The sequence below is a fragment of the Nomascus leucogenys genome, chromosome 22a, assembly GCF_006542625.1.
Source record: "Nomascus leucogenys isolate Asia chromosome 22a, Asia_NLE_v1, whole genome shotgun sequence".
Taxonomy (NCBI): Eukaryota; Metazoa; Chordata; class Mammalia; order Primates; family Hylobatidae; genus Nomascus; species Nomascus leucogenys.
The window spans coordinates 77,842,958-77,866,474 of NC_044402.1; the positions used below are offsets into that span (position 1 = coordinate 77,842,958).

Consider the following 23,517-nt stretch of genomic DNA (forward strand, 5'->3'; position numbering starts at 1 on the left):
GACTAAGCTAGGTTGTAAGTTTCTTAAGAACAGGAGTTGTAATACCAATTCCATGTATTCTGCAATGCTAAGTACAGTCTTCTGAGTGTTAAATATTGTGCATTCAGATATAGAGATATGAAGACTTTATTTTAGTGATAGAAGGTAGTTTTAAATTTTATACATGATAGTAACACTAACTGTATCTGTAGGTTCAAGTATCTTGAAGATGGTCACCTTTTTATTTTATGGGAATACCTGAGACTGGGTAATTAATAAAGAATAGAGGTTTATTTGGCTCATAGTTCTGTAGGCTGTACAAGAAACATGGCATCAGGGTCTGCTTCTGGTGAGGACCTCAAGCTCCAGTTCTGCAGAAGGGGAAGGGGAGCTGGTATGTGCTGAGATCACATGGTGAAACTGAAAGCAAGAGAGAGATGATAGGGAGGTGCCAGGCTGTTTTTAAACAACCAGCTCTTGTGGGAACCAACGGAACTCACTCACACTTCTCTCCCTTCCCCCAGGGCATTAATCTATTCATAAAGATATACCTCCATGACCCAACCACCTCCCACTAGGGGATCAAATTTCAACATGAGGTCTGGAGGGTTTGGTATCCAAACTACAGGACTCCTTTAAGAGAGTGAAAGGATAAATCACAGAGTAAGAGAAAATGTCTAATACGTGTATCTTTCATTTTATAAATATATAAAGATTTCTTACATGTAATTGAGAAAACAATAACCCAAGAGGAAAATGAGCAAAAGACTTGAACTGGCTTTCAAAATGGAGGATATCCAAATGGACAATAGTTATAGGAATAGATGCTGGATTTCATAAGTACTCAGTAAAATTCAAATTAAAATTGTAATGAGATGCCAATGGAATGTCTCAGAGATTCAATTATAGAATTTCTATTGTGTTCTTTTTTATAGTTTTTTATTTCTCTGCTAAGATTTTTTTTTCTAATATTCACCGGGAGCACATTTTCCATTTTGTCCATTGGCGTAGCAACAATAGCTGCTTTAAAACCCTTGTGTGCTACTTCCAGTATCTTGGGTCATTTTGGGGTCAGTCATCATTAATTGTCCTTTTTCTTGATTATGAGTCATACTTTCTAGTTTGTTCTTGTCTAGTAATATTGGAGTGTGTTTTGGATATTGTGCATGATATGATGTAGGAGCTCTGGATTCTGTTATATTCCTCTGAAGAGACCTTTAAAAGATTTTTTTTTTTTAATCAAGCAATTAACTTGACTGATCTGAAACTCTGAATTCTATCCCCCTGTGGTGAGCAGCTGAATTGTCTGTCCAGTTTTTTTTAAGCTTAATTGGGCTGCCTAGAAGATTCCAGTATGTGTTCTATACATGCTATTCAAAGTCAGCCAGACATTTGGAGAGAGCTGATAGATAGGTTCCTCTCTTACTTGCTTCTTTCTGTGATTTCTCGGTGTGCTTTCCAGATGCAGCATTCACCCCAAACACTGTGCTCTGGTTCTTTAAGCCAGGAAGACTGTAAATTTTCAGCATTTTTATTACCTTTTGAGGCACCAGCTGGGGCCTGCCATAAGGCTAAAACTTATGTAAAAAACAAAACCAAACTGGAAACTTACGAACTTATGTAGTATTTTTTCCTTTTTTCAAGTGTAGCACACCCTTCTGCCCTATTTTTGACTGCTTTTGGTCTGTCTATACTGCCTTTAGATAGCGGGGTTTTGTTTGTTTTGTTTTCGTTCAGAGTTTATAGTTACATGTGAAAGTGTTGGTTTGATAGTAGCTGCTTGACCATCACTGGAAGCAGAATTTAAGCTTTACATTTAAATGAAGATACTTTGCTCTAATATTTTTACTTTCTTTGTACCTTAGGTACCCTCTTAGTGGCATGGGTCTACCAACATTTAAAGAATGGATCCAAAATACCCTTGGAGTAAATGTGGAGCATAAAACTACCTCTAAAGTAAGCAAACAAAACTTATTACTAACACATTTAACTGTGTTTTTAAAACCCAAATTAATTTGATTTATCTTTGTAATTCATTATATTGGATTTACTGCAACTGTCATGTTTTTTGTTATAAAGCGTATTAATTATATTGGCCTTGTTAGACTGTTAGCGGCAGTTATTCAGTGTCACAGATCTAGACGCTAGTCTCAGAATTTATCTGAGATTTATCAGGCAAACTTTTTATCCTTTCTGAGCCTTGGTTATTTTTAGAATTGGGAGTAATAACTATTTGTTCTGCCTATCACAGGGTAGTAGTGAAGCGCAGATTATTTACTTCCTTAAAGAGTGCTTTGTTACAGAAATATAAGTTGCTATGATGTTTAGATTATTTAATAGACTGACCGTAATCTAGGATTAATAGAGAATAATTTAAAATAAAAATGTTAAGTCACATTTAATATTAGGATATTTAGAATGTTTGAAGAATTATAAAAAGTAAAAATTTGATTAAGATATGAGTGATCGAGGATTTTAGTTTGTTCATATAATTTCACTTTTCTGAAAGTGGGATTAGGAAACTTTAAACTGTCTGTATATATATGAAACTAATGAAATATTTAGCATTTCTTTTTATTTTTGTTGTGTTTTTATTATTATTTTGTTGTAGCATAGTATTCTGTATGTCTCTGTAACTGGATATAAGTTCCATAAATACAGAGCTATATCTTATACAATATTCTCCACTGTATCCAACTTGTTATTAAGTGGTATAGGTATTTGGTGAGTACTTGTTGGGTTTATTTAAAAATCCACAGTTATTTTATTCTAGTTATTAAGTTAGGCTGAACAACTAATTCTACCCCTCCCAAGCCATCTTTTAACTTTTCCTAGACGTCTCTTTTTTTATCTCTTAAATTCTCTCTCTCTCTCGATCTCTCGACTATTTGCAATTACTTGTTTTTGACATTGATACAATCCACATACTACAGTTAGAAATTTCACCAGTTTCTGAGCCCTTTTCAATTCTTAATGACATAAAATATTAATATGTTTTGTTGGAGTTCTTTTAGTATTTCTTTCTCCTATGGGATAAATTTCACAGGGTCAAAATATTTTTTTCTGTTTAACTCACTGTTGTATCAAGACCTTGAAGAGTGGCTAGCTTATAGCAGCCACTCAGTAAGTATTTATTATGCAGTACCTTAATAAGAGATTAAGATAATATGCAAGTATCATATTTGTTCTTTGCATATTCTTATACTTTCTTTTTTCCAAATACTGTATGATAGCTTCCACCAATCCCCCATAGCAGATTTTACTTGGCCAGCCATTTGTAGACCTCTTCCTATATTCAAGCCATGCTATTAGGTGCTTTTCACAAAAATTATCACATTTAACCTGCCTTCCTTATAGTAGCACTATGGTGATAATGTCATTTAACAGATGAAGAAGCCAAGGCTCACGGAAGTTGGGTGACATGCCCAATGTCTCATAGTTTTAACTTTAAAGTTGAAGATTAGATTTCAAGTTACCTGTTAGGTGAAATTGAATATCAAGTTTATAATTATGTTGTGAGTTTTAAAGCAGCTGTATAAAAATGGATTTATTACTTATTTTGAGGCTTTCTGTTGATCACTTTAAAATGGCAATTGAAGAATAAGAAATGCTGAATTTTTTTTTTTTTTTTTTTTTTTTTTGAGATGGAGTCTCGCTCTGTCACCCAGAGCTCTGTCGCTGTGGAGTGCAGTGGCATGATCTTGGCTCACTGCAAGCTCCGCCTCCTGGGTTCATGCCATTCTCCTGCCTCAGCCTCCCAAGTAGCTGGGACTACAGGTGCCTGCCACCACGCCTGGCTAATTTTTGTATTTTTAGTAGAGGTGGGTTTTCACCATGTTAGCCAGGATGGTCTCAATCTCCTGACCTCGTGATCTGCCCTCCTTGGCCTCTGAAAGTGCTGGGATTACAGGTGTAAGCCACCACACCCAGCCAGAAATGCTAAATTTTATTGGCAGGTGTAAGTGTAGATAGTGCAAAAGTCAAGTAGCTTTCTCCCAGTCTCCTTAATCTGAAATGGAAGATGTAATACTTTGCTATCTTCCCTGTTGATTACAATCTTTAGAAATGATTGTGATTAACCAGAGCGTTTGTAATTTGTTACTCTCATGAAGCTGATTTCTGTATATATTGTTTTGTATTTTCCTATGCTTCAGCCTTACTTTGAATGTTTAAAAAAAAGTCGACATTTTATAGTCATTCTCTCTAACTTAAGTACCCAAAATTCGTTGTCTAAAAATAAGCCAAAGAAATCAATTTTATTTTCTAGGCATCCTTAAATCCTAGTGATACACCTCCTTCTGTTGTAAATGAAGATTTTCTTCATGACCTTAAAGAAACTAATATTTCATATTCACAAGAGGCAGATGATCGAGTATTTAGAGCTCATGGTGAGTTACTTTATATTAGCCCTATTTATTTTTAACAAAAAATTTCTATATTTTAAGCTGTTTTTATGTTTTTCATTTTTTAACCACAAAACAGGTCATTGTCTTCATGAGATATTTTTGCTCAGGGAAGGAATGTTTGAGCGAATTCCTGATATAGTTTTATGGCCAAGTAAGTTTTCCCCTCCTTGTATCATTAATTTAGTATTGCTAAATTTTAAGTAAATTTAATATTGGAAATACGTACTTTTTGGCATATGGGTTGTAAAAAATATAAATTGCTGTATTTTTAAGAGAGTTTACATAGCAGTCTTGAAGCTCTTGACTTGGTTGTTCTGAACTATTGGTTTTAACAATTCATTTTGTTGCTGATAATTAAATCATCATTTTAAATGTAAATAATCATATTTGAGATGTCAGTAGAAAAACGTATTTTTGGATAATTTGGAAGCTTCATGAAATTAGTGTCAGTGATACATTCAGATATATAGAATTATTAGTATAATTGAGTACTGCAAACGAATATTAGTAATAATTTGTTGATATCAGCTTGTGAGCTTTAAAAAGCCTGGTCAAACAAGTTTTATGTATTATGTATATGCACACTATGTTTAAAATGAATAATTAAATTTTGAGTAATTATTAGGATTTGGCTGGGACAGGGGATGGATGAGCTTTCTGTTGTAATTTTGCTCTTAGTGAGTAGTAGGTACTGTATTTATAAATCTGAGGTTTTTTACCATCACTTTTAGCAGGTAATTTAAAGCAGAAAGGGTATATTGTTCCTTGCTGTCCATTATTGCATTTTTTAAAGAGTTCTATTCATTTTCTCTTCAGATCTTCCTTTTCAGAGTGTATATTTTATTTTTTAATAAATTGGCTCATTCACGGACTCAGTTCTTAAATGAGATCCTTCTACTTTGGAGGGACTGAGAGAAAAATTATACTTTAATGTGGGGGCAAGAGGCAGGTGAGGTACACAGAAGGAAAATCCAAGAGCATATGTAGCAGAGATGAAGTTACTTTCCTGATACTTGTATATTATTCTATGCATTTGGAATATTTATGAAATAAGTCTTTCATCTCTGTTAGTTTAGTATAGAAATTTTTACTGTTCCTGAGGAAAAGATATTCTCCAATAGAAGTAATATTTTTGTTTTGCCTCCTTGCTTTTTAGTAGCTTTAGGTTACTTCTCTACCAAGATTTGGAGAAGGTTTATTCCATTTATTACTGGAAAACATGAAAGCAAAATTTATCAATTTTTACTTCCCACAAGAAACCTAACAGGCCATCCTTTGATGTATCTTAATAAGAACTTTCAAGTGTACCTTCTAGGCATTTTCTTCATGTCTTTCAATATTAAAATACTTAGAGAGTTGGGCTTGGCAGTGCGTGCCTATAGTCCCCATTACTCAGAATGATGACACAGGAGGATTACTTGCTCAGAGTTTGAGTCTAGTCTGGACTAGTGAGTCCCTCATCTCTTAAAAAACAAAAACAGAAACAGAATAATATAGTGGAAGTATATTTTGCTTTAAGAAATCCATATATTCTCAAAAACCCAGATGTAGTAAACAATATTTCACAAAAGTTTCTTTGCTTTGTAAAATCCTTCCCATTTTATTGGTTCCCTTGCACCTTTGCTCTTCCACTTTTTTTCATCCCAGTTTCCAAATCAGTTCCTTCTCAGTGTATATCTAGGTTTTTGTGAAACCATAAGGGTTTTCATGCCGCATGTTTCTTGCCCCTTTAAGCCTCCCATACACCCTTGGGAGATTAATTCAATAATCCTTTTGCCAACTTCTTCCATACTTCAAGAATCTATATGAATGGTGTATTCCTGGCTGAATCAAGTTTATAATTTTATTCTGTTCAATATCCTAGTATAATGACTTCTTTGGAAATAGTTTCCCGACAAGTTATTAAGTCACTGAGGTCTTTATTTAATTTTAATATGAATTTCCTACTGGTGATGAAGTCCAAGTTTTTCTTTGCAGGAGGCCTAGTTTTGAGACAATGAAGAAATTTGAGGCAATGTGGTATTCCATAGGTGGATGTGGCTGTCTCATTCTTGCAATACACACACACACACACAGACACACACACACACACACAGACACACACACACAACTGGAAATCTATTGTAGCTGTCTTTAAGTCTGGCTTTGATCTGAATCAGAATTCTATGTGTTGCTTAATAGGATGCTTACGGCTTAAGGGTAAGGACAATTACTTCACTTATTAAATTTAGTATTTATGCATTATTTTCAGTGGCTTAAACACCAAAACTTTAGAACTGTGAAAATACAGGCTAGGTACTTGAGGATAAGCAGTGAATAAAACAAAAATCCCTGCTCTCAAGTGCCATACAATTTACTGAGGGGAAACAGATAATCCACAAGTAAATATGCAACATATTGGGTAGTGTTAAGTGCTGTAAAGAAAAGTATGTAAGAGGGTAGCGTGAACAAGGATGTGTGGTGGGATGGGGGTGCAGTTTCAGATAACATGGTTAAGGAAGGCTTTTGATTAGGTGACATTCCTAGAAGATAATTTTGCCTTGTTGAAGATTTTTTAATAGACATATTTGGGTGTTTTGTGAATTATTAATTAATGAGTATTCTATTTAGTAAATTTACCACAGATAGCAAGCTTTATAAGCTTAATCCAAAAGCTTGAAAATAGATATTTATTAAAACTTGGAATGAAACAAATGACATGTTTTCTTAGCTTTACACAAACCTTAGAAAAGATAATTGCAACTTTTATCAAACTATTTTTGCTTTCATAAATGGATATTCATTTGCTTTCCTCAGCATTCTTATTTCCTACTAAGTCCCTAGGCTCTTAGCAACTAATACTGGAGTTTTGCATAGTTTTCTTGCCTCAAGTCTCGCTCCTCCATGCCATCTCTTATTATATCAGGAGACTGACTTTTCTAAAACAATCTCTTTGCCATCTTGTTCCCCTCCTTAAGAACCTCCACTAATGCCCTATCGCCAGTCAAGTTGAGTCTTAGCACCTCTTGCTTGGCATTTAAAATCTTCCAGTCAGGTTTTCATTATTTATATAACTTTTACAAGCATAAAGAGAACCCTTTAGTTCTGTACAAAGGAAAGGAATTTATGTGCAGTGTATTTTGTGCAATATTGTAAACATTTGTTTAAACAGTAAATCATCAATGGTGCTAAAGTTAGTAGGTAAAAGTATGATGAGAATCATGGAATTTTACGTAGTCTAAGATACATAAATACTGTGTTACTAGGTTTTCCCACTATAAGGATACTGTGTTTCTTGTTGAAATTAATAGGTATTTGAACAATTAATAGGTATTTGAACAATTAATAAGTTAACATTACTGGAAATGAGACATGTTAATATCATGTGCCTCTAGATGTAATGCACTGACAAAGATACAACATCACTTCTGTGGAATTACTCCCAAAATATATAACCTGAACTTACTCATGAGGAAACATCTACAAACCCAAATTGAGGGGCATTCTATGAAAGAACTGACCATTGTTCTTCAAAACTGTCATGGTCATGAAAGTTAAAGATACACTAAGGAAATGCCTATTTTTAAAGAAGACACAAGGCAACTAAATGCAGGGTGTGATCCTGGAGTTGATTCTGGTCCAGAAAAGAGGACATTAGTAGGACAATTGAAAGTATTTGAATAAGGTCTGTAGATTAGTTTATTGTATTGTATCAGTGTTGATTGCTTGGTTTTGATAATTGGACTGTAGCTACTGAAGATGTTAATATTTGGGGATGTGAGATGAAGGAAAATTTTTGTACTATCTTTGTAACTTTTTTGTAAGTCAAATTATTTCAAAATGAAGTTAAAAAGGTAAAGTGTTTTAGTACTCAATTAACTCATTGTGTTAATGAGTGAATAAATGAAGGAAAAGTGTAGATAAAGAATTTCATAGGCTCTTATTTGCCAAGGTTATCAGATTTTATTCATGCCTCTGTAATTAATTTATTTTCCCTTTTTTCAACAGCATGCCATGATGATGTAGTTAAGATTGTGAATCTAGCTTGCAAATATAATCTTTGTATCATACCAATTGGTGGTAGGTATTGTGCCTTTTGAATTTTAATATGTAAATTTGTTCTATTTAAAATATTTGTATTTTAAATATTTGCATCACCTTACTGAAAACAAACATTATTGTAATTGTGATGTGGTTATTCTCAAAAATTGGTCGATGATGCTCATTTGTGTTCTAAGTAGGATTCCTTAAACTGTTTGAGACATGGTATACCTTAGTTCATGGCTTTTTCCTCTATGGGCCCTAGTTGAAGCTGTGATTTAATGCCTGAATAAGAAAATGTTTCTGCTTCAGTAATTACTTTTTAACCTGTATATTTATGGAGAGAATTTTCTTTTTCAAAAGCTAAATATAAATATGTCCTATATAAACCTTTGAGATTAGCATAGGAATGGTAATGAGACTCCCAACAATTCTAGAAGCTCCATATTCCCTCTTCAGCTGATGATTTCTGTTGAATTTATGCAAAAAGGCACTAAAATGCCATTTATTATGAAATATTTTTCTAATTCCAAATGACTGTGACAAGCAAATAGTGGTTACTGATCACAGGCATCACGTTATTAACCGACAGTTCATGAACTCACTTTGAAAAATTACGCTGAACCTTACAGATTAACACCCCCTGTAATTCTTGTGGAAGGTGACTTTCGCATGTTTTCTTTCATGCAGAACTTAAGGAAGTATCAGTCAAGAATTTATTCTGATATATGGTAATTTAGATCTTGTTAAGAACAGAGAACATTGTATTATTCTTTAATGGTATCAAGAAAGCATTTTTCCTTTGACAGTAAATGTTAAGCCAACAGTGTATTTAAATACTTCTATGTATTATTCTATATTAAAATCACTTTTTCACCAAAGAACATATAAATTTGTTTTTAAATACCTCATAATCTAGACATTTTAAACTTGTTTCTATTCAATTTATTAAAGCTTTTTTGTATAAGAATATAAGATTATTTTAAATGATAAATGAATCTCATAATTGTGGTAGAAAGGAAGTAATGATGTCTCTAGTTGTATAGGATGGGTCTTTTTTTCTTTTAAGCTACCTCTCCACAGTAATTATCTGCTTAGAACTTTTCTAATCATGTTTTTGGAGTTCCACAAATTGCTAGGGGCTTCACTTGAGTGTGGCATTTCCAGGGGATGGAACCATAGCCCATTGCTTTCAGTTCCGTAATATTGCTTCATTTTGGCACTCAGCATAAAATAAAGGTGAGTTTGCTTTTAGTGTGTTAGCATTTGCAAATTGTATTTTGCAAAGTATTAATAGGTATCACTTTTCTAGTGGCCCTATCTGTATACTTGATATGAGGGATTTGCCCTAGAAATATAGCTAAAAACAGAATATTTAAACATAAAAGTTGTTGTTTCCTATTTTGGCAGGAGGAACAAGTGTTTCATATGGCCTGATGTGTCCTGCAGATGAGACAAGAACAATTATTTCTTTGGACACTTCACAAATGGTATTTAATAATTTGAGATATATTTAAAACATTGTCTTTATTGGCTACCCCTTAATTGTCATTAAAAAAGAATCTAGCCACTGGGCACTGTGGCTCACGCTTGTAATCCCAGCACTTGGGGAGGCTGAGGTGGGCGGATCACTTGAGGTCGGGAGTTCAAGACCAGCCAGGCCAACATAGCAAAACCTCATCTCTACTAAAAATACAAAAATTAACTGAGTGTGGTGGCGTGTGCCTGTAATCCCAGCTACTTGGGAGGCTGAGACATGAGACTCGCTTGAACCCAGGAGGCAGAGGTTGCAGTGAGCCAAGATCACACCACTGCACTCCAGCCTGGGTGACAAAAAAAAAAAAAGAATCTAATATCCATTTTGTTTTAAATGTATTTCATCATTACATTTTACCCTTGTATTCAGTTCTCCAAAAAGTAAGTTTACTTTTACCCTCAGGTATATATGTTGATGCTATTTTACCAAATTTGAATTTTGTTTTCAAACACCTAAGTAGAGAGAATAGTTTACCCATTTTTTAGATGAAATAGTTATTAACATTTTGTTGTACTTTCTTTATCTTTTTTTTCTAACAGTTTTAGAGCAAATTCTGATACAATGCTACTTTACACGTAAATATTTCTGTATAATCTCGTTTAAAAAGGACATTTTCTCACATAACTATTATCATCACTCCTGGCAAAATCAAAAGTAATTCTTTATGTTATTTAGTAGTTAGTCTACATTCAATTTTCAATATAAAAAATGTCTGTTTTATAGTTCACTTGTTCAAATGGGGATCCAGACAAGGCTCACATTTACTTTCCACTGTAGCTCTTAAGTCTCACTTTATGTAAAAGCCTCCTCTTACTCCCTGTTTTTTTATTTTTGAATGTTACAGACTTTTGAAGAAACAAGGTTATTTGTAGTATAGAATGTCATATTTTGAATTTATCTGTTGCTGCTTCTTGTCATTTAACTCTTTGTCTAAGCCTTGTATGTCCACTAAATTAGAAGTTCCATGTAAAGTCTAGTTAGATTCAGGCATTGCCTTTTTTTTGTTTTGTTTTTACAGCAAGAATCCCTCATAGATGGTAATGTGCTTTTAAAAAAACGTCACATAACATCAAGAGAAGTGGGTAGTAGCTGATTGTCCCACTTTTAGTGATGCTAAAATTGATCAAGTTCAGATGGTGAACACTTTATTTTATTGTAAAGTTCCCCATTAACCTATCTCCTTATCCCAGATTTTAAGAAAAGGCAATTTATTTCCTCAGAAGATAGCTGATGAATAGCCTGTTCTGGAATGTTAACATGGGTTTGGTAGTATATATGGGATGTAATAGGGTAGCCTATATGTTTTCTTTAGGTTTTTCTGTGAGTGCCTATGAAGTTTTTTCTGCTTCTTTTAATTTCCTTTTTCTACTAAAAGATATGTTTGAACTCTTGGTAGCTACAAGGTATATATTTAGAATGAGTATGTAGTTGCCTCAAGAGCCAGTCTGTTGGAGGAGAAGATATATATATAAGGTACCATCAGATTAATGCGTTCTTTGTCTTTTCATTCTGCAATTTAATAATACTATCTTTTGTTTAGCTGCCAAAGGACCAAAAGCCTGATTATACCATAGTTGTATTGAAGTTACTGTTGTCAGCCAGGCGTGGTGGCTCACACCTGTAATCCCAGCACTTTGGGAGGCTGAGGTGGACAGATCATCTGAGGCCAGGAGTTCTAGACCAGCCTGGCCAATGTGGTGAAACCCTGTCCCTACTAAAAATACAAAAATTAGCCGGGTGTGGTGGTGCGTGCCTGTAATCCCAGCTACTCAGGAGGCTGAGGCAGGAGAATTGCTTGAACCCAGGAGGCAGAGGTTGCAGTGAGCCAAGATCATGCCACTGCACTCCAGCCTGGGTGACAGAGCAAGAGTCTGTCTCAAAAAACAAAGAAAGAAAGAAAGAAAGAAATTACTATTGTCTTATAGTGAGAGTATAATTATGAGTTTTATGTAACATAAAACTAAAAGTGCATTCACATACGTCATCTTATTTAATGTTTTTCACAACTCTATGAATTAAGCAGTGCAGTTATTTGTATGTGTTCAGATTTGGAATATAGGCAGCAACTGCTATTTTTGTATTCTCTGTTGTGCCCTTTCCTTTTTATTATTAAGTAGATTTATCTATATTAGTTATTGCTGTGAAATTGAGCATGTGAAAGTAGAAAGAAAGCTTCCCTGGGATCCAGAAGAAGGTTCTATATGTTACCCAATTGCTCAGCCAGATAGAAAGGGGAAAGAAGTCTGCTCTTAATAGTAGAAAGTAATTCATGAAAATTCATATATGTATATAAAAGTTAGGTCAAATAAGAATGCCAAATAACATTTTTTATTGGCAGTCATACATTTGGTAAGTTGAACCAGATGAAATTTAGTTCCTTCTTTTGAGCCTGAGGCAGGGATATGCTTTGTTTTGTATGTGAGGTCTCTGGCCCTGTTTTGAATTAAAAATAAAGCAGGGATGCCATCTGCTATATTCAAATGTCTTTGCAGATTTTTTTTCTAATCTTATGGTCATATTCTGATATTCTTAAATTAGATAATGATTGCTATGTTAACACAGTGCAGATAGTATTTGCACAATGCCAGGACCCGTATATGATTTTTTTTACATGGAGTACCTCATTTAATTATTGTAGCCAACACTTTATGTATTATTACTATTTACATTTTACAAATGAGGAAACAGTAAGCTTAGACAGTTAAATAATTTGGCTAAGGTAAGAGAAGGAATTTAAATTAACATCTGAATAAAGACAGAGTCTGTTTTAAGCCAACCCCTGCATAATATACTGCCTTTGTTACTATGTCATCATGTTGTATAGTCTGGGATAAGTGGACTTGGTTTCCAGTGTGGGTGGTTGAGGGGAACCCTTCTTGCTTAATCACTGTCTTACCTACTTGTTGCTTTGAATTAGGAAGTTATATTTCCTGAGAAAATATTAGTAGTTCATGGAGATCAGATTTCTTTCTTCCTTTGCAACAGAATCGAATTCTCTGGGTTGATGAGAACAATTTGACAGCTCATGTAGAGGCTGGCATAACAGGACAAGAGTTGGAAAGACAGGTATGTTATTTATTTTTCTTATTTTTTTTAAATTAACTTATTCTAATATCAATTCTGATGTTATTTCTTTAATGAAAGTTTTCAAAACTGTATCCCCTCTATGAATGAAATACCTTTTATGATACATTCATGCACTCAAAGAATTTGTTTAGTTTCTATTATGGGTCAAGCATTGAGCTAGATTCTGAGGACATGATAGTGAATAAGGCATTGTCTCCTACCTTCAGGTAGCTTAGATTAGGACAGAAAAGTTCGATAAATAATTATTCAGAGTGAAAATTGCTATGTGGATGCTAAATGCAGGGTATTATGGATCATCAAATGGGGCTAGGTGGGAACGAGTTGGGCAAAGAAGGTATCACATAGAACCTGGCATTTTTGTTGTTGTTGTTGTTAATACTGAGTCCGTGGCAAAGGACACAGCATTTAAAATGAGACTTCAGGCCGGGTGCGGTGGCTCACGCCTGTAATCTCAGCACTCTGGGAGGCCGAGGTGGGCGGATCACGAGGTCAGGAGATCGAGACCATCCTGGGTAACACGGTGAAACCCCGTCTCTACTAAATATACAAAAAAATTAGCCGGGCACGGTGGCAGGCACCTGTAGTCCCAGCTGCTCGGGAGGCTGAGGCAGGAGAATGCTGTGAACCCGGGAGGCGGAGCTTGCAGTGAGCCGAGATCGCGCCACTGCACTCCAGCCTAGGCGACAGAGCGAGACTCCGTCTCAAAAAAAAAAGAAAGAGACTTCAGGATGAGTCCGAGTTAGCAAAAAAGGAAAGAACAATCCAGAGGAAGGAGCATATATGCAGAGCTTCTCAGGGTGACTGTTGCTTTTTTTTTGACAGAGTCTCGCTCTGGCGCCCAGGCTGGAGTGCAGTGACGCTATCTCGGTTCACTGCAAGCTCCGCCTCCTAGGTTCACGCCATTCTCCTTCCTCAGCCTCCCCAGTAGCTGGGACTACAGGCACCCACCACCGCGCCCGGCTAATTTTTTGTATTTTTAGTAGGACGGGGTTTCACTGTGGTCTCGGATCTCCTGACCTCGTGATCCACCCGCCTCGGCCTCCCGAAGTGTTGGGATTACAGGCGTGAGCCACCATGCCTGGCCGACTGTTGCTTTTGAGGGTCTGCAGATAGCTGAATATGGCTGAAGGCTAGTGTGTGTATGGGAGAACATGTCTTCTTGGTATTTGTATATTGGGTGGGAGTGGGTACAGTAGTGGTAAAGGATCAAGCCAGGAAAACATGAAGAGTTCAGATCATAAAGGGCCTTATAAAGCCCTTATTAGAAGTTTGAACTTCACCTTTTAATTGTATTGTTCTGGCTGCTGTGTGGTGAAATGGGTGGTCTATGTAAGGGTGGACTAAGAGACTGCAACAATAATTTAGGCAAGAGCTGAGAGTGACCTGAAGTAGTAGAAATGGAACAAAATGGAACAGTTTGAACATGGAATTCTAGGATCTTGGTGATGTATTTCATCAGCTGGGTAAATATTGGTATTCATTGAACTTTTCAGTGCGCAATTTCATTGACAACTACTCATTTCACAAATTCATGAAATTCTTGGAGTTCTTATAGTGCTTTTTTGGGATCCTAATAAATTTTTGGAAAACTAGGTTTCTTTCATAGATTCTAAGCAGGTAATAGTGAAAATAAATTGGTTCCTTCAACTTCCTCAAACATAATCAAGATAACAATAACTCAACTTTTGTAAACAAAAATTAGGAAGTCCAATTTGTTAGTGATGTACTGACCATTTTGTTCAACTTGGGTTATAGAGACCCCTCTCCCCCAAACACTTAATAGGAAGAGATGTGATGTGATTGTTATCTTATTTTGTTGTTGTTTTCTTTTCTTTCTTGAAAAGTTGATTGACATTGGTCTGCTCCTGACCATTTCTGGATGATAGGCTTTGAAAAAAAATTATTAAACTATTTATTTTTTATTTAATGCAGTAAGATGCAGATAACTGGAATAAAATTGAACTTATTTGTTGAGACAGTGTTAAAGATCCTCAATAAATTAAGGTTTTATATCAGATAAATAGATTTATCAATTATTATAGTTTATAATGAACTTTAGTGGGCAGAATAATAGTATTTAATGAAAAAACCTCTAAAAAGTCCTGTATCAGTATTCCATTATGCTCAAATGAGGCATTATCAGCACAGTATTTTTTTTTATAACAAAGAATGGCCTTTTATGTCACCAATTTTGTATCTTTATTATAGCATTTGATGTAGTATTTTAACCTTTCCAAGTTTTCTTTTTTTTTCTTAAAGGTTAGAATTAAAATTCAAGGAACATATTTCCTTGAAATTTAAATGACATTTTCCCAGACTAGGAACTTCTGATATTTTACCTACTAGTTCATTTCCCTAAATGCCAATAAAGAACTTTCTTTTTTACCTCCAGTAGGCTATAATGTTCCTACAGCTATTTTGATCCCAGTTAAAGTTCTTCCTCATTAAACTTCTATGTCCTTCAGATTCTACTTCAATTGAGGTAACCAGTTTAAAACATCCTACCTTTTCTTTCTGCAAGCTTAAAATGACATAAATATATAGTTGGGTAGCACAGATTTTAATCACTTTAACTTGTAAATCAAATTGATATTAACATGATAAAATTTAATGGAAGCTGCTAACATCAATTATGGATTTGGAGAATTTTTTCTAGGTTTATGAAATCTTTGGCTACTTTTATTAGTTAATAGTCTGAGGATGTCTGACTCAAATGTTTTTTTCTGCTTAGGGATATCATCACTGATAACCTCACATTTTCTTTCTTTGTAATAGCTATTAGCTCTCACTGCAAACCTCAAATACAGCTCCTAGCTGTGTGACCTTGGGCAAGTTACTCACCTTTAAGCCTCAGTTTCTTTACCTATGAAGTGGGGATCATAATTCCTACTTCATGGGGTTTTTCGTCAAGATAAAATAAGTTAATAATGTGAACTACTTAGAACTTTGATTCATTCCACTAATTTTTATTGAGCACTATTTGCTTCATTCAGGCTGACTTTAAATATTCTTTTTATGTGCTGTAGACTCCAAAATTTATATTATCATGCTAGACTTCTTTCCTGAACTGATATAGCCACTTGCCTAATTGATATCTCCACTTGCGTGTTTACAGACATTTCAAACTCCGCATTTTAAAAACTGAATTTTTAGAGGAAAAATTTGCGATCTTGTCTCCAAAATGTGTCTGTTCTGTAGCCTTCTTCTTCTCTTCTCTTCAGGAGGGTCTGGCTTCTTTCACTAGGCATAATTATTTTGAAATTCAGCCATATTGTTGCATTTATCAGTAGTTCATTTCTTTTTGTTGCTCAGCAGTATTCCATCGTATAGATATGCCACTGTTTTGTTTATACATTCACCTGTTGATGAACACTTGGATTATTTCTAGTTTTGGGCTATTGCAAGCGAAGCTGCTATGAACATTCATGTGAAAGTTTTTGTATAGACATATACTTTCGTTTCCTTTCGGTAAGTAACTGGAAATTCAATTCCTTAGGCAGCTTGGGCCACAATCTTTGAAGTCATAGATTTTTGTTTTATATTGCTTTATAATAGCTTGAAATATAATTATGATCTGATATGTACAATTTAATGTGTACAATTTGGTAAGTTTTGACATATGAATTTAACCATGAAACCATCATCACAATCAAAATAATGAACATGTCCACCAACCCCAAAAGTTTTTCTCTTTCTCCTTTATAATCCTTCCCCACTCCCACCCACAACCCTTAAGCAACCCCCCAGCAATCACTGATTTGCTTTCTGTCACGTAGATTTGCTTAAATTCCCTACAATTTTAATAAAGTGGAATCCTACAGTATGTATGGGAGGAGGGTCTGGCTTCTTTCACTAGGCATAATTATTTTGAAATTCAGCCATATTGTTGCATTTATCAGTAGTTCATTTCTTTTTGTTGCTCAGCAGTATTCCATCGTATAGATATGCCACTGTTTTGTTTATACATTCACCTGTTGATGAACACTTGGATTATTTCTAGTTTTGGGCTATTGCAAGTGAAGCTGCTATGAACATTCATGTGAAAGTTTTTGTATAGACATATACTTTCGTTTCCTTTCGGTAAGTAACTGGAAATGGAAATGAATAGATCAAAATGGTAGGTATATATTTACCTTTTTGAGAAACTATGAAGTTTTTTCCCAGAGTGATTATATCATTTTATATCCCCACTAGCACTGTATAAGAGTTCCAGTTTCTCCATATCCTTGCCAATACTTTGTATTGTTAGTCTTTTAAATTTTAGTGTAAACTTTAGTAGGTACATAGTAGTATCTCATTGTAGGTTTGTTTTGTTTTGTTTTTTGAGACAGTGTCTCACCCTGCTGCCTGAGCTGGAGTGCAGTGGCACAATCATGGCTTACTGCAGCCTTGACCTCCCTGGGCTTAGGCAATACTCCCACTTCAGCTTCCTGAGTAACTGAGACCACAGGCAAGTGCCACCATGCCTGGCTAATTTTTATATTTTTTTGTAGAGATGGAATTTTTTGCCATGTTGCCCAGGCTGTTCCTGAACTCCTGGGCTCAAGTGTTCCACCCACCTTGGCCTCCCAAAGTGTTGGGATTATAGGCTCGGGCCCCTGTGTCTGGCCTCATTGTAGTTCTAATTTATATTTCTCTAATGACTAGTGATGTTGAACATCCTTTCATGTGCTTATTTGCCATCCATATATCTTTGTTGGTGAAGTTCTCCTTAAATTATTTGCCCAATTTTTTTTTTTTTTGAGATGGAGTCTCACTCTGTTGTCCAGGCTGGAGTGCAGTAGTGCGATCTCAGCTCACTGCAAGCTCCGCCTCCCAGGTTCATGCCATTCTCCTGCCTCAGCCTCCAGAGTAGCTGGGACTACAGACACCCGCCACCACGCCTGGCTAATTTTTTGTATTTTTAGTAGAGATGGGTTTTCACCATGTTAGCCAGGATGGTCTCGATCTCCTGACCTTGTGATCCATCCACCTTGGCCTCTCAAAGTGCTAGGATTACAAGTGTCAGCCACCGCGCCTGGCCTATTTTAAGACTGGGTTGTTTTGTTATTATTGAGTTTTGGAATTCTTTATTCTGAGAATAAGTCTTTTTTCAGATATATGCTTTGCAAATATTTTCTTGCAGTCTGTGGTTTCTCTTTTCATTTTCTTACAGTATCTCTTGAAGACCAGCTGTTTTAATTTTTTTTTTTTTTTTTTTTTTGAGACGGAGTCTCGCTCAGTCGCCCAGGCTGAAGTGCAGTGGCGTGATCTCGGCTCACTGCAAGCTCCGCCTCCCGGGTTCACCAGCTGTTTTAATTTTTATGAAGCCCAGTGTATTAATTTGTCTTTGTATCATGCTTCTGCTGTTGTATCATAATTCAAGGTTATAGAGATTTTCTCCCATTTGAGTTTTATAATTTTTAGTCTTACATTTAGGTCTCTGATCAATTCTGAAGATTTCTGAGTTATTATTTGTATATGGTATAAAATTGGATTGAAGTTAATGATTTTTGCACATGGATATCCAATTGTTCAGCACCATTTATTGGAAAAGATTATCCTTTCTTCACTGAGTTGACTTTTGCACCATCATTTAAAAAAATCTGTTGTCTATATATGTCTGCTTGTAGTTCTGGACTCTATATATGTCTGTCTCTGTGCTAATACCATACTGTTGGGATTACTATAGCTTTATCATAAGTCTTTTTCAAAGTTGTTTTGGCTGTTCTAGGTTCTTTGTATTTCTATATGAACTTCATGTTCATATGGAAATGTCAGTTTCTGTTAAAAAAAGAAAAAGTCCCATTGGGGTTTTGATTGGGATTGCATTGACTCTATGTATCAGTTTGAGGAGACTGACAGCTTAACAGTTTTGATTCTTCTGACCTGACCCATGAACATGGTATATCTTTAGTTTTCTGTAGGTCTATAATTTCTCTCAGCAGTGTCTTATGGTTTTCTATGTACATGTCTTTCATATATATATGTATATACATATATATACATGCATATATATGTATGTATATATATGTATATATACATGCATATATATGTATGTATATATATGTATATATATATGCATATATATGTATATATATGCATATATATGTATGTATATATATGTATATATATGCATATATATGTATGTATATATATGCATGTATATACGTATATACATATATATGTATGTGTATACACATACATACATACCTGTATACACATACATACATATGTATGTGTATACACATACATACGTATACATATGTATGTGTATACACATACATACACATACATATGTATGTGTATATATATGTGTGTGTGTATGTATGTATATATATATATTTTAGAGACAAGATCTCATTCTGTTGCCCAGGCTGGAGTCTAGTGGCACCATCATAGCTCACTGTAACCTTAAACTCCTGTGCTTAAATGATCCTCCCGCTGCAGCCTCCCCAGTAGCTAGGACTACAGGCATGTGCCACCATGCTTGGCTAATTTTTTAATTTTTCTGGAGACAGGGCCTTGCCATATTGCCGAGACTGGTCTCAAACTTCTCACTTCAACCTATCATTCCACCTTGGCCTCCCAAAGTGTTGGGATTATCAGTATGAGCCACCATACCTGGCCTCGTATATTTTTAAAAACAGGATTTGTCCCTAAGTAGTACATATTGTTTGGTGCTGTTGTAATTGGTGTTTTTAAAAATTGTCAGTTTCTGATTATTCTTTAATAGTGTATAAAAATACAGTTTTTTAATACTGATCTTATATCCTGCAACTTTACTAAATTCACTAAATTTTAACAAGCTTTTTTTTGTAGATCTCATTGGATTTTTTACATAGATGACTATGTTGTGTGTGAATAAGGACAGTTTTCTTTCTTTCTTTCCAATCTGTTTGCCTTTTTTTCTTTTTCTCACCTGATTGTACTGGCCAGATAATGTTGAAAATAAGCAAGACTTGTTTCTGATTTAGGAGAAATGTGTTCAGTCCTTTAACTATTAAGTATTTGTTAACTATAGGTGTTTTTTGTAGATACCCTTTATCAAGTTGAAGAAGTCCCTTTCTTGTGTTAGTTTATAGAGCTTTAATTAGGAATGGATGTTGGATTTGTGAAAAAAAATGTTATTTTGTGTCTTATAGTTGAGATTAAGTTGAAGTAATTTATTTGAGTTCAGTCTTATTTTCTAAAGTAGAAAATCAGTGCTGATTTTTTCCCAATTATTGCTTTAGTGACATGCCACCAATTTTGATATGTTTATTTTCATTAATTTGAAAATATTTTCTACTTTTTTGATTTTTTTCTTTGATCCATGGTTTACTCACCACGTATGTATGTCATTTAGTTCCCAATTATTTTGGGATTTTTCCAGATATCTTTCTGTCATTGATTTCCATATTAATTCTGTTGTGTTCAGAAAACGTACTTTATATGACTTGAATTCTTTCAAATTTATTGCTACTTGTTTTATGGCTCACAGTGCAGCCTATTTTTAAAATGTTCCATGTGCACTTGCAAATAATGTGTTTTCCTGCTGCTGTTTGGTAGAGTAGTCTTTAAATGTCTGTTAGGTCAGATTGACTTATAATGTAATTCAGGTCTCTTATATTTTTTATTTTCTGTCTACTTGTTCTGTCAGTTATTGAAGGGGGGTATTAAAACCTCCAACAGAAATTGTAGATTTGTATATTTCTTCTTGCAGTTCTATTTTTGCTTGGTGTATTTTAAAGCTCAGTTATTAGGAGGATAAATGTTCAGGATTGTTATGGCTTCTTGATTAACTGACCCTTTTGTCATTATGAAATGACCTCCTTTATTTGTGATAACATGCTTTGCTCTGAAATCTGCTTTTTCTGATATTAAAATAGCTATTGGAGTTTTCTTAGCATGGTATATCTTTTTGCTTTTTCCATTATTTTACTTTTAATTAGTTTGTATCTTTATATTTAGAATGTTTTTCTTATAGGCGGCATGTAATTGGTTCTTTTCTTTTTATCTAATTTGACAATCACTACCTTTTAATTGAGGTGTTTAGATCATTTACCTTCAGTGTGATTTATTGTGGTTTAGTTTAAATCTGTCATCTTGCTATTCATTTTCTGTATTTCCCATCTGTTTTTGTTCTTCTTTCCCTCTTTTACTGCCTTTTTGAGATTTTTTTAAAATGATATGCCTTATCTCTTTAGTTTCTTTAGTAGCTTTAAGTTTTTGTTTTGTTTTAGGATTTGTAGTATACATCTTTAACTTGTATCAGCTGCCTTTGACTGATACTGTTAACACTTTGCAGTATCATTTAAAAAATTTAAATAATATGAAAGCATCTTGTATATTTACCCATCTAGTTAACCTTTCCTATACCCTTAATTTTGTCTAATGTTATTTGCCTTCTGCTTGAAGGACTTCTTTTAACATGACTTTAGTGTGGGTCTGCTGTTGGCAAATTCTAATTTTGTCTGAAGAAGTCTTTATTTCACCTTTGTTTTTGAAAAAGATATTTGAAGTGAGTATATAATTGTAGATCGATATTCTTTCAGCAGTACAAAGATGTTGCTCCACTGTTACCTCACTTTATTGCTTTTCATGAGAAATCTGATATTATCTTTGTCTTTGTTTCTGTGTATGTAATATGTTTTTTCCCCCTCTGGCTACTTTTTTTTTTTTCTTTGAGACAGTGTTTCGCTCTTGTTACCCAGGCTGGAGTGCAGTGGCATGATATCGGCTCACCACAACCTCCGTCTTCCAGGTTCAAGAGATTCTCCTGCCTCAGCCTCCAGAGTAGCTGGGATTACAGGCATGCCCCACCACGCCCGGCTAATACTATATTTTTAGTAGAGATGGGGTTTTACCATGTTGGTCAGGCTGGTCTAAAACTCCTGACCTCTGATGATCCACTGCCTCAGCCTCCCAAAATGCTGGGATTATAGGCATGAGCCACCACACCCAGCCTAGGTTGCAGACTTTACGACACTTAACCTAAATACTTCAACACCATCTCCTAAAGACAGAAGAATAGTGTTCTTCTTTATAACTATAGTACGATTATCATGTCTAAGAAAATCAGTAGTAATATTTTTTTTTTTTTTTGAGACTGAGTCTCACTCTGTCGCCCAGCAGGATGGAGTGCAGTGGTTCACCACAACCTCTGCCTCCCGGGTTCAAGCGATTCTCCTGCCTCAGCCTCCCGAGTAGCTGGGATTACAAGCATGAGCCACCATGCCTGGCTAATTTTGTATTTTTAGTAGAGACAGGGCTTCTCCATGTTGGTCAGGCTGGTCTCGAACTCCTGATCTCAGGTGATCCGCCCACCTCAGCCTCCCAAAGTGCTGGGATTACAGGTGTGAGCCACTGCACCCGGCGCCCTCTGGCTACTTTGAAGATTTTCTTGTTATCACTGGTTTGAGCAATTTGATTGTCGTGGACCTTGGTGTAGTTTTTCTCTGTGTTTCTTTTGTTGAGGATTTCTTAAGCTTTTTTGATTTGTGGCTTTATAGTTTTCATCAAATTTTGAAAAACTTTGTCCATTATTTCTTCAACTATCCAATAAACCCCCCTCCCTGCCGACCTTTAGACACTCTATTTACTCACTTATTAGGCTCTTTGAAGTTCCACAGCTCACTGCTACTCTTTTCATTTTTTTCTTTTAGTTCCTGTTGCTATGTCTTGAAGTTCACTACTGTTTTATTTTGCTATGTCTTTTCTGCTCTTAATCCCATTAAATATATTTTTAATCTCAGACATTATATTTTTCGGCTCCAGATGTTTAATTTGGGCCTTTTTATATCTTGCATGTCTCTACTTTTTGAACATATAGAATACAGTTATAATAACTGTTTTAATGTTTTTGTCAGCTGTGTCTAACATCTGTGTTAGTTCTGGATTGGTTTCGATTATTCACCCCATAATGATTATGGGGTGTTTTCCCGCTTCTTTGTAGCTTGGTAATTTTTATTTTTATTTTATATATATTTTATTTTTATTTTTAATTTTATATTTTTAATTTTGAATGGTAATTTTTGATTAGATGGTAGCCATTGTGAATTTCGATGTTTTTCAATTCTACGAATTTTCTTCAGCTTTTTTCCTGGGATGCACTTATGTGGAAACAGTTGATCCTCTAGTTCTTGCTTTTATGATCTTTTGCTTTTTTCAGTCTGAGGCTAATTACTTTCCACTACTGTGGTATGACATTGTTGGATATCCTACCTAATACTCTGTGAATTAATAGTTTTCTCAGTTGGACTAGTGGAAACAGGTACTGTTTCTGGCCCTCTGTGAATGCTGGCACTATTCTCTAATCTACTGGTGTCCAACCCTTTGAATGTGAGGACTTTTTTGGTGGCAGATATCATGAAAATTATGCATAGACCTTTTTTTTTTTTTTAAGCTCATCAGCTGTTGTTAGTGTTAGTGTATTTTATGGGTGGCCCAAGACAATTCTTCTTCTTTCAGTGTGGCCCAGGGAAGCCAAAAGGTTGGACACCCGTGCTGTAATCCATCTGGATTATT

The 23,517-nt window shown here is 35.0% G+C and overlaps 1 protein-coding gene across 2 annotated transcripts in view; it reads left to right on the forward strand.

The window, feature by feature from the left end:
* AGPS (alkylglycerone phosphate synthase) overlaps nt 1-23,517 on the forward strand; it is a 153,983-nt gene that overhangs the window by 40,646 nt on the left and 89,820 nt on the right. For both annotated transcript variants that reach the window (XM_003253765.4, XM_030803672.1), the window contains exons 3-8: nt 1,845-1,935; nt 4,247-4,367; nt 4,462-4,536; nt 8,373-8,444; nt 9,816-9,895; nt 12,928-13,008. In XM_003253765.4, coding sequence (XP_003253813.3) covers nt 1,845-1,935; nt 4,247-4,367; nt 4,462-4,536; nt 8,373-8,444; nt 9,816-9,895; nt 12,928-13,008 — 520 coding nt within the window. The remainder of the gene's footprint in view (nt 1-1,844; nt 1,936-4,246; nt 4,368-4,461; nt 4,537-8,372; nt 8,445-9,815; nt 9,896-12,927; nt 13,009-23,517) is intronic.